Source organism: Prunus mume, linkage group LG2 (assembly GCF_029339155.1).
Source record: "Prunus mume cultivar Tortuosa linkage group LG2, ASM2933915v1, whole genome shotgun sequence".
In the NCBI taxonomy this organism is placed as follows: domain Eukaryota; kingdom Viridiplantae; phylum Streptophyta; class Magnoliopsida; order Rosales; family Rosaceae; genus Prunus; species Prunus mume.
The window spans coordinates 5,068,481-5,087,885 of NC_142699.1; the positions used below are offsets into that span (position 1 = coordinate 5,068,481).

The 19,405-nt window shown below is 36.8% G+C and overlaps 2 protein-coding genes across 2 annotated transcripts; one reads left to right on the plus strand and one right to left on the minus strand.

The window, feature by feature from the left end:
* Positions 1-1,843: 1,843 nt before the first annotated feature.
* On the plus strand, positions 1,844-5,407 carry AFB5 (auxin F-box protein 5). Its single transcript, XM_008221158.3, has 3 exons — positions 1,844-2,922; positions 3,275-3,776; positions 3,858-5,407. Exons 1-3 carry the CDS (start codon positions 2,291-2,293, stop codon positions 4,620-4,622), a joined length of 1,899 nt encoding a protein of 632 aa, XP_008219380.1. The 5' UTR covers positions 1,844-2,290; the 3' UTR covers positions 4,623-5,407.
* A 6,846-nt stretch (positions 5,408-12,253) lies between these two features.
* On the minus strand, positions 12,254-18,802 carry LOC103319600 (pyridoxin (pyrodoxamine) 5'-phosphate oxidase). Its single transcript, XM_008221156.2, is given in 17 exon segments — positions 12,254-12,606; positions 13,132-13,227; positions 13,399-13,423; positions 13,426-13,468; positions 13,969-14,073; positions 15,499-15,589; positions 15,697-15,747; positions 15,971-16,059; positions 16,209-16,451; positions 16,602-16,765; positions 17,446-17,460; positions 17,463-17,550; positions 17,682-17,849; positions 18,223-18,261; positions 18,379-18,561; positions 18,648-18,763; positions 18,766-18,802. Coding segments are annotated over 17 exon segments (1,617 nt in total). The 3' UTR covers positions 12,254-12,542.
* Positions 18,803-19,405: the final 603 nt, after the last annotated feature.

The window sequence follows — 19,405 nt, forward strand, 5'->3', positions numbered from 1 at the left end:
GGGCCGTGCTTTCACTTTCTTTAAAGAAAGCATGCAGACAAAATTCTTTTTTTTTTTTAATCTTTTTTTAATCTTTCTGTTTGGTGGAGTGTAGAGAAAAAAGCTATTTGTAATTTGTATAATCAAACTGTTTAACTAAGATACATGTGGTTTTTGTGTCTCTATATTTTTGTTCACCCCTATATTTACTTACAAATAATGGGAATGAGTAGAAGGGAATTGATTTCAATTTCTGACTTTCCTTATATTTACTAGCAATACAAAATGAAAAAAAAAAAAAGGGTCCCATCTTAAAATCGATAATCACACACCCTCAAAATTATGAATCAGATCAACTAGAAAGGGGCAATTGATCATATCCCATTCATGTTCTTCCTTATTGCCTTCCAAAAACAACCTTACAACTTTACGATTCGTATTCATGTGTTGATTCCATATGGTTAATAAACAACTTCTTTCCGTACCAAGTCATTATATTCTTAAATTCCATGATTCCTTACTTCTTTCATTCTTGGTAAGTAAACATGTCATTAAAATTATAATCTATTAAAAATAGATTAAGTTTTAGCATATAATTTCATAGGTTAACAAGCTCCCATGATTGGATGCAAGGAAGTTGTATTCTAAATATGTGTTTTCAATTTTGCTGGTTATGATTATTTTTTCTAATATTTTTTGGCTTGAGTTTGAGTTTGGGTCGAGCCATTTCAAGCGTAGACATTATACTAGACCGAGCCTAGTTGATGTTGGGTTTCAATGCTTCCGCCCTCGACCTGCTGAAAGTACATTTAGTTTTTATTTATTGATACTGAATTATATTGCATATTGTGGACTAAATATAATATATCTTAAATTAAATATATTAAAATTTAGACTAAATATAATGAATAATATGGGCTGGCTTCAGCAGGCTAGATGGATCGAGCCACATTGGACTCAAATGGATCAGGTCATGGATTGGGCTTGGATTGCAAACCCATAGCCCAAGTCCTACCCAATACGAATACAACTTATTCAATGACCAAACGCAATAATAAGTTGAATTTATCTGGAGAGAATATGCACAACCCAAAAAATGATTAAAATCTCCGAATTAGCAACCAAACGTACATGTACTCAAACATACAATAAAGATTTGCAGCGCAATGACATAAACGACAAATCCGTATCGAAAGCCAAAAGTCAAAATAAAATAAAGTATCTTAAATAAAAAATCAAACTACATCAAACTCTTAAAGAGTTTATGAGAATTATTATACTAAAACAAACTAAGGAACAATACCATTGCTCCACATCCTCTCAGGCAACCTGATGAGAGCCATAACATCATACCGTCTAAACCCATAATTTTGCACCACCTAATCCCGAATCCTACATCATTCCTTCTTCGTAGCTCCAAATCTATATCGAAAGTTGACAACTTGAGGCCAAATCCTTATATGCGTGGGCCAAAAGACGGCAACTATATCATGGCGACTGCTTCTACATCACCAAAAAAAAAAAAAACCAAAGAATCCAAAGAGAAAAAGAATCCAGATGAAAGGTGATGAGAGGAGGAAAAATGGGAGGGAGTAAGAAGAGTAGGGGGCGGCTAGGGATTTTTCTTTAGGATTTTTCTCAGATAGCAAAAGAAGGGGGATGGGACAAGTTAACCAACGTAGTAAAGTCTAATTCATAGACCCCTGCTACATTTTAGCCAAATAGTTAATACAAGAAAAGAAAAGAAGAGAACAGAAAAAGAGAGGAAGAAGTAAAGAAAAAAGAGAAGCTAAATAATAAATAAAGAAAGGGAAAAAAGACAAGGTTTGTAAAGGGGAAAACCCCCAAATAATGGAGGAGAAGTGTGGAGAGCCATTGGATAATACAGATGAAAGAGAGAGAAGAGAGAGGAGAGAGAGTGTGTGTGTAAGAAGAGATGGCATGGAGAATCCCAATGCTCAGAGACACTGAGACACAGACAGCAGAGCCCTACTGTTCACTCTCCCTTGTGACCAATTAAAATAATCCCAACCCACATCTCCATTTCTGCATATCACACCCACCTCTCTCTCTCTCTCTCTCTCTCTACCACTCTATTTCTCTCTATCATCAGAACCCCCAAATCCAATTCACTCTCCCAGAGCCCATAACATGATCTGAATTAAAAATTCAAAACAGCAGCAAAAAAAAGAGAGAAAAGATTCGATTTTTGTTTTTGATATTTGTATTTGATCAAACACCCAGACTCAGATCATCCCAAATTCAGAAACTGATAGCGAAACTGAGAAGAAAAAGAGTGAGAGAAGGGCTTATGGGGGAGGACCCTTCAATCCCTTCATCCTCTTCATCCCAAATGTCCGAGGACGACGACCGATCTCCGCCGTTTGATCTCATCGACGGTCAAATCGTCTCCAACAAGGCCCGGAACTGCTCCGGAGTATCCGGGTCATCCGGGTCGGGCGGAAACTCCATCGAGTACAGCGTCCCCTACTCGGACCAAGTCCTCGAGAATGTTCTCGAAAACGTGCTATGCTTCCTCACCTCTCGCAGCGACCGCAACGCCGCCTCATTGGTCTGCAAGTCGTGGTACCGTGCGGAGGCCCTCACCCGATCCGAGCTCTTCATCGGCAACTGCTATGCGGTCTCTCCACGCCGGGCCACGGCCCGCTTCACCCGGGTCCGGGCCGTGACAATCAAGGGGAAGCCCCGGTTCGCCGATTTCAACCTCATGCCGGCCCATTGGGGGGCCCACTTGGCGCCATGGGTCTCTTCCATGGCCAAGGCTTACCCCTGGCTCGAGAAGCTTTTCCTTAAGCGCATGTCTGTGACGGATGACGATCTTGCCCTCTTGGCTGAGTCGTTTCCTGGGTTTAAAGAGCTTGTTCTTGTTTGCTGCGATGGGTTTGGGACCAGTGGGCTCGCCGTGGTCGCTAGCAAGTGCAGGTACTTTGCTAATTTCTTAATTAGTTTCAGGTTAAATTCATGGGTTTTGGTTTGCGTAAACAGACGTTGATTAGATCCGTGAAATGGGTATTGGATTTGGAGTTGAAAAGCTGAAGCTTTAATGGGTATTGTTTGGATCTGATTAGTGTTTTTAGATCTATTACGGTTTTGAGGGTTTGTGTGGATAGTAATGGTTTTCTATTTCCCCTTATTAAGTATTTGAATCTCCAAAGTAATGCTTTTTTCTCCCCTGCATGAAGTAATTGAATACCCACTATCAATAAGGTGCCTAAGATAATGTGATATTGCAATGGGGATCCAATACTGAGGTTAATAATGTTGTATTTTGCAGACAGCTTAGAGTGCTTGATCTGACTGAATCTGATGTTATGGACGATGATGTGGATTGGATATGTTGTTTTCCGGAGAGTCAAACCTGTCTCGAATCTCTGATGTTTGAATGTGTAGAATGCCTCATAAATTTTGAGGCATTGGAGAAGCTGGTGGCTAGGTCACCTTCCCTGAAGAAACTAAGCTTGAACCGCTTTGTTTCAATTGGGCAGCTATACCGTCTGATGGTTCGAGCGCCCCAACTCACACACTTAGGAACTGGTTCATTCAATACATCAGAGGTCATGGCTCAGGGTGATCAAGAACTGGATTATCGCTCTGCTTTTGCTGCTTGCAAATCCCTAGTGTATCTATCTGGGTTCAGGGAAATCTTGCTGGATTACTTACCTGCAATTAGTCCTGTTTGTGGTAATCTCACCACTCTGAATTTCAGCTATGCGAATATCAATGCAGAACAACTTAAATCAGTCATATGCCACTGCCACAAACTCCAGACCTTCTGGGTATGTGTTCTATGTACTTATTTTTAAGCATTTTGGTGAACTTTGGCTTGTGGAGCTTACTTTTTTTTAATCCTCATGCAGGTACTCGATTCAATATGCGATGAAGGACTTAAGGCAGTAGCTCGAACTTGCAAGGACCTGCGTGAGCTCCGGGTTTTCCCAGTTAATGCTCAGGAGGATATTGAGGGTCCTGTTTCTGAGGTGGGTCTCCAAGCAATTTCTGAGGGTTGTAGAAAACTGCGATCTATTTTATATTTCTGCCAACGTATGACAAATGCAGCTGTGATAGCCATGTCAAAGAATTGCCCGGATCTTGTGGTGTTTCGTCTCTGTATAATGGGGCGCCACCGGCCTGACCATGTTACCAGTGAGTCCATGGATGAAGGTTTTGGAGCAATTGTTATGAACTGCAAGAAGCTCACCCGCCTTGCTGTCTCTGGTTTACTGACTGATGGAGCTTTCAGTTACATTGGAAAATACGGAAAATTGGTTCGAACTCTCTCAGTTGCCTTTGCTGGTGACAGTGACACAGGGTTAAAACATGTGCTTGAGGGCTGCTCTAATTTGCAGAAGCTTGAAATCAGGGATAGCCCTTTTGGGGATACAGCATTGCGCTCTGGTTTGCATCACTATTACAATATGAGATTCCTCTGGATGTCTTCGTGTACGTTAACTCGCCAAGGTTGTCGTGAGATTGCTCGAGAACTCCCCGGTCTAGTGGTGGAAGTAATGAAAAATGAACAAGAGGAAGACACGGGTGAGCCTGAGAATGTCGATATATTATACATGTATCGATCCCTTGAGGGAGCCAGGGATGATATTCCAAAGTTTGTTGAGATCCTATAAACTTTGCACTTAGAAGTTGTTTCAAATTGTATTATGGCGGCATCTGAGCAAGTTAACCCTTGTTTTCGGGGTGGGGGGGAAGAAGTGTTGTGCGGGTGACTTTTATATATCCCGCGAGGTGACTGTTGCACAAAGATGATTAAACAACTCTGGTCCTGGGCTGGGCTTTTGCAGTGACAATCAGGCACCACATGTGCAATGGCATTCAAAGGAGCACCGTAGACTACATTTATTTGCTTTGGTTCTTCAAGAGAACTCGGAGGAGGGGTGCGGATGCCTCTGCAAGGTATTGGATTGTCCAATGTTGTATTGGTACGCTTCTAAATTTAATGTTTGTTTTTGCTTCCATATTCATTTGATCATAAACAAAGGCTGCCAGAGGCGAACGGAGGGAGGGTTTTGCGAGCTGATTAGAGATTGATAATTTATCCATCTTCAAAGGAACCATATTGTTTATCTTTTGTCCAGGAAATGGAGATAGTTCTGGGAGTGGATATTCGGAACAGGTTGAATTTCCACGTTTCTAGCCTCTTGTGTGCCACCAGTAGAGAAGTAAAGGAAGAGAGCGTAGTCTGTTTAGTTTTTATTCAAATGGTAGTTTAGTGTTTAAGCTGTAGCTGGTGAGATTTAAATGCCTAAACTGATACATCTATCTCATTCTCTCTTTCTTTCTCTTTCTCTTTCTCTTTCTCTTTCTCTCTCTTTCTCTTTCGAAGTGTTTGTTTCTTTCAGATGTGTTGTTGTAGCACCTGACTGTTGAATTTATTATTGTTATTGTTAGCCAATGTGATATGGGTAATAAATGCCAAAATATGCATGGACCATATACCATATATATACTTGGTAGGTCTGCATCTTTGCCCTTCTTTTTCTTCCCCCCTTGAATGTGGAATGATAAATTGAATGCATCATCTCCTCTAATCTCCTAGCCAAAAGAAAAAAAGAACCCCTGGATCAATATAAATCACCATGCTTACACAAGATTTCTGGTCAATGAAGAAAACCATTTAGGTTGAGGAAAAAAACTGGCTTTTACAGGTTTGGTTGCACCTACGATTTGCTGTTGAATTGCATTATTGATTTTGGTATGACCTGTATATAGTTAGGAGTGGGACCCTTTAGTTTGATGACTTGTCACACCCCCGTGATTGCGTTATAAAGCGGCCAAGTCCAATGACTCACCATCTCTCTCTCTCTCTCGCTCTCTATATCTCATAATTAGAAGAGAAAAATCTATCTGCATTCGTTGTTGGTATTCCATTTAGCAAGATGGTAAAAGCAAACTTATCATCAGAGTGGGATCTGACTGTGCAATTGATCTAAGTGATTTGGAACAAAAAGGGTTTAAACAAAAAAAAAAATTAAAAGAAAAAAGAGTTGTTTCAATTCAAGCAAAGCTTGTTTTACTTTCTTGTCGAGCCATTGGAAGCTCAACCTAATGTTGGGTTCAAACCAAAGGATTGGCATCTCTCTCATCTCTCTCTCTCTCTCATCCATGTCTCCCGGATTGTCATGACCACGATCCACGAAGATCTTGAATTGAAGTTTGATTTGCTTACGGATAAGAGTGTGTGTATGTGTGCGCGCGCGTTCAATAGAAACGATAAAAGAACATTGAGTTTTTTCCAGTACTTTTGCTTATCCACATTGCAAATGGTGGGAATAGTCTCTCGGATGGCCACTGCCTAAGAATGAAAGAATGATAGCCTTTGCTTTTTGATTGTATCATTCCTTCTAAGTTAGCTTTTTTTTTTTTTTTTTCTTTTCGAGCAACCGTCCTTGTCCCCAGAGAAAAAGTGAACAAAAAAAAAAGTTGGGCAAAAGAAAAACAAAAAAACTGATGGGGACCTTACACAAGGACGAGGAGTGACAAATCAATAAATCTCAGCCGTCCAATACATTAAACGACCCCTTCTGATTGAGCCATCTCACCAACTTGCACACATCAACCCATCATTTTTTAGATAAAAACTTCACCAAATTAAATGGTCCTGGATGAAATAGCACACCATCAACCCCCATTTGCTTAGCACATGCTTATACTGTTTGCTAAGCAAACACATTAACACATTAACACATTAAATACATTATTAATTAATATTTAATAATAATAATAATAATAAAAGTTGAGAGAGCTTTGTTTGGAGGTGGCTGATTGGTGAAGAAGATGACCCAAATCAAGGTGTGGCCCACCAAAGTGATCATTGAGTATGTGGGTCACGTGTACGGCATGAGAGCTTGCTGGGGGATACCATTAATTATTATTTTATTAATTAAAATTAGACATTAAAATATGAAAGTTACACCCTTTAATTATAAATAATCATGCTTTTATTAACAATAATATCATTGTTGTTGTTATTAAAGTAATGCACAGAGAGAGAGAGAGAGAGAGAGAGAGAGAGAAGAAGCTAACGTACAAAGTTTAAATTAAAATTATATTTAAAATCTAATACAAACAAACAAACAACAAAAACCATCCAAATGACATTGGCAGGTGTTTAAGTCCAGAGAAGACTCAAGTGGTGGATAGTGGGTGCTGCTTGTGCTTGTGCTTGTGCTTTTGGTGTGGTGGAAAAACCACCCAAAAAAAGAAAAAGAAAAACAAAAGTCGGTGAAGCCAAAAGGGTTACGGTTTTTTGGCTTTTTATTTATTTTTTTAATTTAAACTTTTCACTGTTAAGCACATTCATGGCTGAACTAAGCACGAGGTCAACCACCAAATCTTGTTTTTTGTTTTTATTTTTCTCTATTTTGCACTCTTTCCCAGCATACTTTTCTTTCTCTAGTTTTCAAGCCACACAAAATCTTCTATATAAATTTGTAATTAATAATCTCACTTCTGCTGTTACCTTATTCAAACTTTCTTTTTATTTATTTCAAGTTTGGTTTGGTTTGGTTTGATATTGTTTAATTCATATGCGATTCATGCACAGATGTATCTCATAGGAGGGAGTTAGATACCACTAAACTTTGTATCTCGAATATTTCAATTATCTTTTACAATAATTTCGATACATTATGATTCAACATGTTTATCATGAAATTAATGTTTGTGATTCGTCATGTCCTGTCTTTAACATATAATATTTCTAAAGTATAAGTATGGCAAAATAACTTTTAAGCACGCATGTCTGCTAGAGTTTTACTATATAATTTAGTTCTGAGTTGTTCTTAGCATAAGTATAAAGAAAACTTTGGATCCGATCATGGAGGTGACCATGTTACATTTTAATATTAACATTAGGTTGCCGACATTTTAGCTGAACAGAAAACTCGGTTATTAATTTTAAATCATATAAATTGAACTTATAATATAAACTATAAATATTATTGAAATGGTGTTTGGTATCTTAATCAAGCTTGGCATATTAATTTCTATTCACGTGCAACATGTATATAAATTTATCAATTGGCAAAGCCAGTGAGACAGTGGCGAAACATGGCATATGCTAACAGGCCGATCGAAGCCAATTTCAGACTCCAAAGTTGAAGAAAAGATGTATAACCAATTCTCTTGGAAATTGTGGGCACAACCCTCACATAAAAACAAATTTTATGTTTATACTTAAACCTAATATATGGCTTCCACTTGGATGGACTGATGGAGGATGCAAAATACGTGATTATGATCATAAACCTATGATTAGCTTATCACTTGCATTAATTCCATGCACCCATATGCACACTTCGATCCCGATCACTAATTTAAAGATGACATGATGAGTATAAAACGAGCTGTAAATTTAGACGTTATACATTTAGAATTTCATTAACAAAAAGAGAGAATGATAAAGTCGAAGATATCTGTTGTTGGACAAAAAAGATAGTATCGTATGTTCCTTAATTTGAAAGAATGAAATTCTCATAACCCTAAAGCGAGTTAAAAAGAGGTTGCTTCAATCGGCCGTTTGATAAAGTTTTGTTCTTATCAAATGGGGCTTCGAGTGCAACTTTAGCCAAATTTGATATTCAAAGGGAGTTGAAGCATCATTTAAAGAAGGCTAGACATTTGACTAAAGTTTAGATTTTTGTAAAAAGAAGAAAATGGATGGATATTATTAGGGGTTAAACTATAGCTATATTTCGTCAAAAATTATCAATTTTCTTAATTGAATTCATGTTGCCATGTAAGAGCTTGTAACTCAAATTGTTAAAAATATTCACTTACATTTGAAGCTCGATATTCAGTTTTTCTTTCTGAATCATTTGTTTTATTTATTGAAGCGATAGTCTAAATTAAAAGAGGAAGAGGTTTTCAACTGTAGTATAAAACAAAAACAAAAAACAAAGCAAGCAAGCAAGCAAATCCCATTAGAGGACTATAATTAGATGTTTAATAAAAATAAGACGGGTTTCTCAAACACATTTCAAAAATATCATAAAGTTTAGAATATGAGACAATTAATCTACAAATTAATGCACTTTTTCACTGCACTAAACCGTATTGGCCCTCTCGGAACCATCATTTGTATCAAAAGAGTGTGAGAATCGCCAATAATTCACAGCCTGCCCCATGTAATTCCTGAAAAGACACAACCAAGTCATATAGTAAACCGTTAATATTCCTTTAATGCTCACCCAAAAGTCATGATACACAGGAAAGCAAGCAAACCAAATGGGTCAGTCTCCCATAACACAAAGTGCCCCCCTTGGAGGAGAGTGTCTGGGGGCATACGTGGCACTCTCTCATAGATTCTAGAATAATGGGTCCTCCCTCACCTCTTCAATTTTTTTTAGTTTTTGTGTTTGTTGAGGGACACCATAATTTCCTATTGGAGATAAGATTGAACCCCACTTTGGATGTTTGTTTTGTACATTCAAAAGTTGTTTGAAAGGAAAAAAAAGTTTCAACTCCTTTGAAAGCTCAAGAAAATGGTACACCAATCCACAATCCACACACCCACAATGATGATTTAAGCTATTGGGCACTACCATCTGAATTTCAAATCAGCTTTCCATATATTAATCATAAAAACCATTCCTTCTCACCAATTTTTATGTCAGTAATTTTCACACTTGTTTTCTTTGCCAGAATCCAAGTTTTGTGTTTTTGGTTTTTCTATTACTGCGTCATCCTAATTTTATGGCAGCAGTTTTCACTATAAAATAATAGCAAAATGTTGGTATAATTACTCGTATAGATGATGTATGAATTTTGGGCTAACGATAAAAGATCTCTTGAAAATTTGGGGTCATTCTCGTTCTTCACAAATAATTTTCTTAATTTTGTGAATCAAGGCTCCGATTTAGTGGGATGCAATTCTGTAAATTTAAAGAGAAGGTTATTCTTTAGTTCCCTAAGCACATAAGAAAACATTCATTAGAAGCTCAAGTGTTTATACGTATTCATAAAAAAAAATGTTTTCTAATTTTTTTTTTCTTTCAAAAATGCGTTCTCTAACTCAAAGGATACTAAAAAAGGACTTATATCTCTAATGATTAAGAACGGTTACTTCTGTACATTATTAGTTTTTGATTATCTAAAAACGCTTACCAATAGAAACCGAAAAAAAAAAACAAAGAGGGTTTATCCATAGAGCCCATAGGTGCTTGCTTACACACATTATCATCCTTAGCAATTAGAAATTCCAATGAATTATCAACTATTAGTTAAGGACGTGGCCACTCGCAAAGCAAATTGGCTGCTGAGGGGTCATTCAAAGAGACATTCTCAGGGGGGTTCAATGGCCTTCAACTATATCCATTAGCAATTGGCATAGTAGAAATATTGATATATCAGAAAAATGCTCTTGTGGTTTGTATAAAACAACTTTGTCCACTTGTGGAATATATCAAAAGAGGCCCAGGCCTTTTTAGATGCATGATTTTAAAGAGAGAGAGAATCTTCTAATCATTTCTCCTCTAGAATTCTTTTCAAAAATTCCCCACCTCTTCTCCTTCTTCTTTAGGATCTTTGTGATATTGTGGGTGATGTGTAAACATGGCACAGTCAGAGTCCCCTTTGAATATTTTTACTCTTCTCTTCCATTCATATATAAAGAAGAAGGAAAATCAACAACCCAATCCACCTCTCTTCTTCAAAAGAAAAAGTGAGTGGTGTGGTCAGCTTGCATCAAATTGGCCTTTGAATGATATAAAGTGTCAGCCTTCAGTTTCTCAGCTGGTCAAAAGATCCTTGAAAATAATTTGTTTTTTTTTTTTTTTGGTTGAGTTTTTATAAGTTTATCTTTATTTTCATGGTGGAGCCAAATTCTGGTCAGAAATCATGATCATACTACCACAACACTCAAATATAAGCAATATTAATATTAGGAAGCCTCCAAAACAAAGACAGTAGGCTTTAAGCAATTTGGAGAGTTTAAACTTAAACAAACTCAATAATTCTTTGTCCACCATTTCACAGACTATCATGCTCCCATAAAAGTCTGCAAAAATTTAGTCTCCCATCTTTAGTAAAGCATGATCAAACTCAATTGACAAGAAGCATGCATTAAACAAACCTCCAAAAGTTTAAGATTTTAGCAAGGGCTTTAAATATTCTTAAGAGCAAAAAGAATTTCTCCTTTCTTTCTGTTTAATTTTTGGGCCACTGTGATTTTAAAATTATAAATTTTACTATTTATGTATTTGTTGTGGTCATCAAAGGCAAATACTTGTTAGTCAATTATGAAATTTGAATAGAAACAGTGTTAACTTTTTGATCCATTAGCAAAAGCAATATCCATCTTGCATGTGACAAACTGTCACACTTCTAACTCCAAATATAGAACTGCAGCCAAGCTCCCATGAAGTGTGGCTGTGTTCAATGATGGTCATCACATTTAAACCTCGACAAATTCTCGTGAGGAGACAATGACGAGGTTGAAACCCTCTCACAATCACCCTCACGAGTATATGATCACCCTATCCTATAACTTTTGCTACAGAAGACACGGTGACAAAATCTCCCAAAATTCATCAGTTTATAGTTCCGATAACTCCAGCGATAGTGAGCATTTGCCCCATACTTGGGTCAAAGTTCGTAACTTCGTACCTCATCTGCCCCTCTTGACCTCCTTTACATAAAAAGAAAAGTTAACCTAAATTCAAATACCCTTCCTGCATTCAAGCCCAGGTGATGCCTCAAAAAATTTCATGTAAAAGGAACAAAAGTTGAGCTAAGACTTACCTGATCGAAAGTACTAGAAAAAGAGGTAGAACAGGCAGTGTGACTAGATTATAGGGGCTAGATGGAAGACTGCCACTACACTGGAGGAATAGGTGTTTTAGGTATGACTGGCTGATTCATGGAACTCTAAAACCCAAGTCCAAAACGAAACATCTTGAAGAACATACAAAATAAACTTGAGCTGTTTCTTCCAAGCATATACATTTCATCATACAAAGAAATATTGCAATCTTCCGGTGGCAATTTTGACACTAACTAATCACCAAGGCAATGGTACTGTTCCAAACTTTTGGCACAGATCTCCGTATACCCATAACAATGTATTTCACTATTCATGGCTACCTGATTCACCAAATCGTTTATAACTAGTCTAAAATGTTCCATTCATTGGAAACACTACTACAGCACAGTAGAAAATGGCAAATGAATTCAATACCACATGGATGATTGGATGATTATGCATTGTAAGTGAGGACATAAGCTCCATCTTGGCAAACAATTTTCCAACCCAACAAAGTTCATGTGTAATATATTCAATTGTTTTATTTTATGACATTTGATGCTTATTCATAGGGCAAACAACAAATTTTAACTTTGGGCAGTGTGCCTTCAGAATAAGACCAACAGCATTCTAAATGTACATGCTCGTAACTTACCTGCCATTACATTACACATGGATGTTGGTTGCTAATAGAAGAAAGAGAACAATGAAAAAATAATAGGGGCCGTAATGACATAGTAGACAATACCCTGAAAGAACCTCACAATGAAGATGCTGAAAATACTCATCAGGGAGCCAACCGCTCAATTTTCCACACTTGTCCATTGATCTCCTTGGGAGAATATTGCAGCCTATCAAGAAAATATAATTTACTCTGAGAATTTCGAGCTAACTACACGCTGTTCTTTTGTTTTTTTCTTTCTGTGGCAGGGGGCAACAACATAGATCAATATATATAAGTATTCAGATTCCAACAATATGATAAACAAATCATAGAATAATAAGATTTCTATTTATGACCAGCACAGAAAAGAAAAATCTTTTAAATAATTAAGACTATCCAAGATAACAGGATTTAAGATAACTTTTTTGAAATAAACTAACAGTACCAAAACCCAAAGGTTTGCTAGAATAAACTCAATCCATCAAAATGGTTTGGACCAACCCAACTCAACTTATATCAGAGTAACAGTTCATATCCAAGCCAGAGAAAGAATAAATTCTATTTAAGTTTCAAGTATCCACGATACAGACGCCAAAATATTTTGATGTTTTAGGCACATATCTGCTCCATTAATTTGTTACAAGCCATCTGTAGATACTATAGAGAAAGCAATGTAATAAGAACCACCCATCATAAAGGGGATAGAAACCACCTGTCATGCAAGCGAGACTTTTGGCCTTGCCAAAACTCAAACAGCTCTGGCTTAAGTCTGTACCCTCCCCAGTTTTTAGGTTTAGGAATTATACTTCTGCACACAGAAAAAACAAGTGGAATTTAATTTCATATTGCATAAAAAGAATGCAAATCTGTTTCATTTTACTTAAAGGTTGTTCTGATAGGAAAGTAAACACATTGCAAAGATTACACCCACAGTCCACGGCATATAAGATGGTGGTAGGGGATTGGGCCAATGACTTACCCATCAGAGAACTTTTCCTCTAGCCTTTGTATTGGTCATACAAAACATGCCTTCCAGGAACTACAGTGCTCTGGAGGAAGAAGATGCAAATTATTTAAATTATTATAGAAAATTAATAGTATCAGCAAAATTGAGAATGAAAATGGAATAATAGTAAAATTAATAATACATAACTACCTTTACCCACTGAACCACGCAGTCATCCAAAATCTTTCACATTTATCTTCCCATCTACTGTGTAATCTTTGTTTTACATATTAAACTTTTGTAATTTATTTTTTGGTGGTAGGTTTAAATTTTGACGAAATACAGTCGGTGGCAGTGCAATTACACTAAATTTGGTTTGATAAAATTGGAAAGAAAAGGGTTGAAGAAACATGAAGACGAGTTTCACCAAATGAAGTTAATTATCTCCCTTATTGATCAAATAATATTAGTTTAAATTTTCTCACATTTTTTACTGATTCTTAAAGAAAACTTGCGAGCTTCAAAATTTATGCAACAATCAAGAATGAATGTATTCCGTCACGCCAGTGCTCAGGATATCAGAGAAATTTGAAAGAAACAAACCTGCTTACTAACTATTGCTCCAATCTGACTTCCTCGAGGGCGGCTATGGAAGTACTGATCAGATTCCTCATCAGAAACTTTCTCTACAGATCCTTCCACTCGTACCTACAAATCACTGATAATGTTAAGACATGATCTTCATCCACAAACATCATCAAAGAGCAATGCCCCTATAGTGCAAAGGCATGAAAACAAACATTTGCTTCTAGATCAAACGTTGGTAGTTCAGTAAATCAAAAATCTATTCCTTAACATCCAGGATGAAATCCCAGAATCACTACTAATGCTCAAGGTGGACCAGAATATAGGATCACATCCGAACTGCACTATTAATTGAGGGTGACTATCCAAAAGGAAGTATCCAAAAGTAACAGGACTCATAATCCAGAGAAGGCACCTAATTATGCATAGAAATAAGAAAAAGAAGCAAACATTCACAATCCAGAAAAGGCACCTAGATAACCCGTTTTTTAAATACAAGGAACACAAACTCCTCCCCAAAGAAAGAATAATTGCATTAAAAGGAATGAGAAAATAAGCAACAGTACTATGAACAAAATACTTAAGTTTACTATCAGTATTCCAAATTTACAGAGCGAGTAACATCAGAGTTACTGAAACTTCAGAAGCAATTAGCATAGGGGGAATGCAATTGTGACTTCTTTTTTTGGGGTGAAATAGGGGGTACAAGACCCCAAAAACAAAGAACAACTACACATAGCGATACCCACCAATCTGATCTTAGGAACTCCTAACAAGTCCTCCACTAAAATAGAGCCGAGCTAACTAGGAACAAAATAAAAAAATACAGAGACCCAGATCCATATCGTAGCTCCAATTGTGACTTCAGAAGTCGGTAAAAAGATTAAATCAGAACAACAACAAACCCAGTATCATCTGAATTTTCGTTGTGCCACTAAAGTTTTTACCAGATGCCAAGGCCAAACTCAGTTCTGAAATAAACCAGGCAAAATAAACCCTTCAAGCAGGCATTCTATCATTGACTACACAATTACCAACTTCAAAAGTTCGTAAGATATACATACTCTCTCTCTCTCTCTCTCTCTCTTTCGGGAGGTTATTTGTAGCTCCTAAGTTAGCGGGAAAACAAACAATAACATCATGATTTTTTGAGACAAACAATAACATCATGATAATTTATGATAATGTCATTTGAACTTCTTTAGAGGAGTGCATAGCACAATCAACACAAAATATCTCATCGCAAGAGCCCAAACAAGGATATGGCATACGTGCTTTGAGATCAGGTGTATGTGCACTAATGTGGTTTTCTTTTACCCAGAAAATCACCATTATTCTACTTTGCAAAGGGAGTGGATATGTAAACAAAAACGACCTCCCTCACCCAGTTTTTCTAGTATCAGTATTTAAAGCATTTATTGAAATGGCACCAAGGAGGTACAACCTACATCAGACCAAAACAGATAAGTAGGTGTAACCCATGCACGCAAGCACTATATGCCCAACATTCTAAAATAACTAGTCTTAAAGTGAAAAAACACGGCTTACCTGCCGATTAAGACCATCCCAGTGGAACAGAAGAGATGCATGAGGATTTTCTGACAATTCATGTGCCTTTCGACTTTCATAGTTGGTATACCTGCATACATTAACAGCATTGAATTAAGAATATTACAATCATTTAATGAAAAACACCATTCACGGCATTGTTGATGTATGTACAGCCTTAAACAGACAGATACTAACCAGACAAAACCATTCTTATCAAATCCTTTGAGCAATACCATGCGAGATGAGCTGAAAAAAAAAACTAAATTATGTTGAGTAAACTAATAAAAAATCAACAGGTAATATATATGAATAAGAAAAATCATATTAAAATCCAAAATGATAATTGCAGAGAGGAAATTTTAAAACTATAGCGAAACCAATAAAATGTCATCTAACATGCAAGAACAATATGTGAAACATAGCTTAGTATTAGTAAAAGAGACATGGTAACAAAGGAAACAGATATTACGGTTTTCCATTCTTGCTAGCAGTTGACAAGGCCATAGCATTTGGTTCCCTCAAGCCAGCAGCCACTACATCATCGAACCATTTGCGGAACTGTAAAATAGTTAAAGGCTTGAAATATGAAGGGAAGCTTTGCAACTAAATGTGACAAATAAAAATCAACTGTGCGTTTAACTAATCTGTACCTTTTGCAACTAAATGTGATAAAATTGAAATCAATTATGCATTTAACTAATCTGTACCTGATCAAAAGGATCAGCCTCCACCTGTTCCTCGAGAAACTCAGGAGAAATATAGTTCTCTCTTAGAGCCGATATATCAACTTGTGCTGGCCTTCCAATTCGGACACACATAGAAGTTCCAGGATATGGTGGAAGACGAATCTTATATTTATCAGCAATAGATGGTGGGACAAATCTACCACCCAGAAAATGGTGTGGACCAAAAAATTTCTTTGCACACAACTTCGGAGCAGTCAGAGAAACCTGGAAAGTAGCAAGTTTTCATCAACAAGATTGTTCATTATAAATAAAACAACATACATATGCATGTAAATACACGTCAAATTTCTAAACAAAACTCAAAGTGTAATGATGTGTAGGAAAGACGAATTGAGGTGTTCCTCAAGAACATACCAACATGTCAGGTTTGATGCCTTCAGCACCACCATCCCCTTCAACATGCCACCCAGATGGAATATCTATGGAGACAATAGCGGAGGACTTTTGGTGTGTTTGATCATAGTTATTTATACAAACAAGCTTTTGGATCAGATTATCAAAAGGGGGCCTTGGGGAACCTGAAGCATTACAAATGAATGCAGTTAGATATATCATGTAGGCAGTTAAATAAACACCACAATTGTCAAGAGTGAAGAATTTATAATCTGGATGAGACTTATCAAGTGGTCAGATGTCAGGGTCTACATGAACAAAAAGAGAATAGACCTGAATTGAGAGTTTTTCAAAGGACAATGGCTTATCTAAGAAAATTGAGCATGTCAAAGTTAATCCTATGAAAACACCAGAACTATCTTCTGCACTGAATTCTTATGAAGTTAATGTATAGCAACATGACAATTTAAACATGAATGAACTGAATATGTGGGAATTTACTAGGTCCAATATGAATGCATTGAGAATTACCTAAGTTGAATTCCAATCTATGATCCAAAAGGGAAAAAAATGAGATGTCATCAAGCTGTAGAACACGTAAAATCAGCACAAGGGAGAAATAACAACCCAGACATTATTTTGAGAGATTGCCTAGCAATTTCAGGCATCAAATGTTCATATGTTCACAGAGTTTTTAGATAAATGTAAAGTATTTCCTACTTATCATGATAGCTCTTTTACACACAAGACAATAATCGAACGAGAATCAGAGTGGTTGTGTCAAAAAAAAAAAAAAAATTGTATTGGCACGGTGACTACATAGAGAAAAAAAATAATTTTCCCAAAACAAAAATTTAGTAATTACCATGGAATGAGAACCAAACATTGCGTCTACAATAATATCAAAGTCCTTTGACAAGTCCAAAGGTAGATCTTCCACTGAGATGAATGGGACTGACAGTGATTCCAGCTGCAAAATTACTCCATCAAATAAGAATATCTTCTAAAACAAGCCTCCACGGAAAATCCAACAGCCCCCATATATATGTATAATATAACCCCGCATTCAAAGAGTTTTCAACTTTGAGTTATATTCCATACTTGAGTAACCAGACCAGTATAAAGAGGCTTAGCAGTACGCTTTGGATAACAAACAGATGGTTTATATCCAAAGTGATGCAGGTGTCGAGCAGCCACGAGACCATCACCACCATTGTTTCCAGGGCCACAAATCGCAAGGACATGATTATGCTCGCTCGGTTTATAGACCTGTCAAATAAATCAAGCAACAAAATAAAGCGCCATATAATATGAATGAAGTTCCTCACTCCCACTAAATGAACACTGCAGTAAGTAGTAGCGTATTGCAGAATACTTAGATGAAATACTCTCATTGCATCTCAACAGAATGCTAGAAATATCACATCATTCAGTCATAATGAGAGGGAAACGTTATAACACATCTTCTATTAGCAAATTAAAGATTACAATTTGAATTTGTGAATGTGCATGATCATCATCAATAACAGGACCAATCAAAAAGTGCAAAAGCAAGGAAAAATAGCATATCAAACTGCAAAGACAATGAGCTCATATTCAATTAATCTCAATAGACAGAGAGAAGAAAACAGAAAAGCATTACCTCTGCTATGGAAGTGGCCACGCTCAAACCAGCCAATTCCTGCAAAGTCAATAAAAACGAAACTTTATGCGAACCCATGATTAGGATTGTGAAATAATTAACTATTAACGGAACCCATGATAAAAAGTTGCTTATAAAACCAAAAAAGAGACTGACCATTAACTGGTCGACACTGAAGCCGAGAGGACCCATGAGAATCTCATCAATCTCAGCAGCTTCACGCTGCGTCAGGTACGATATATCCTCAGTCATGCTGGGTAAGGACCCAACTCCCACCGCGCTACTGGGTTTTGAACAAAAAGCACGAATTGCAGGGCTTCGAATTGGATAAAGAAAAGCCTAGAAGATGAACATATGATATGAATTCATTGAATTGCTGGTTATGGTGAGAATAGCTTTTTATTGAGAGAGGCTTAGTAGCTTACCAAGGAGAGATGGGAGATAGAGTTGTGGAAAGAGCGAGAGACACTGTAATTGTAGTAAGTGTGAGAATGAGAAATGGGTTTGGGATTGGAAGAGAGTGATTGGGTCAAGAAGAGAGACGTGTCATTTTTCTGCTTCTGCGTGCCAATGGCCACATTGGTCGAGAAGCAGCGCTTGCTTCCTTTGCATCGCTTCTTCTTCCACTTCTTTCTGATAGTGAATTGTGAATTGTGAATTTGTGATGGCCCAAGTGTCTGTTTTGGTTTATAAAGTTTCTGGCTTTTGGTGCAGTGACGTTGCCTTTTAGCATTAAGCTCCAAACGACTGACCACAACTTGCACATACATAGACTAGGCAAAGTTCTTGTGCCGTGCGGTAAAGTGTTTAGTCATTCTAAAGAAACCACATTTTTTTTTATTTTTTTTCTTCTAAGAATGTGATGATTTTTTGATTGTTGATATGTAATTAGCAATTATCACATGTGAACAATGTTTCTTCCCACCAGTATTGCAAAACTCTACCACATATTTCAGGTGGCAATTTTTGACATGACACGATTCAAATTAGACATAAAATTAGTGAGATTTTTGATTTAACACATGTTAATATGAATAATAGACGGATCGGGTTAATATCAAACACAAAAATTTCGATTTTGACAAGATAAGCACTTTAAACTAGTATTAGGTGAATAGAATTATTTATTTTCTCATGTGTATGAGTAATGGTATGATTACAGGCTTTTCCTTATAGTTTTGTA

Excerpts from the sequence above, each read along its gene's own strand:
- AFB5 (XM_008221158.3), top strand. The coding sequence starts at position 2,291 with ATGGGGGAGGACCCTTCAATCCCTTCATCCTCTTCATCCCAAATGTCC. Across the intron at positions 2,923-3,274 it reads GTGGTCGCTAGCAAGTGCAG|ACAGCTTAGAGTGCTTGATC; the intron begins GTACTTTGCTAA and ends TGTATTTTGCAG. Across the intron at positions 3,777-3,857 it reads ACAAACTCCAGACCTTCTGG|GTACTCGATTCAATATGCGA; the intron begins GTATGTGTTCTA and ends ATCCTCATGCAG.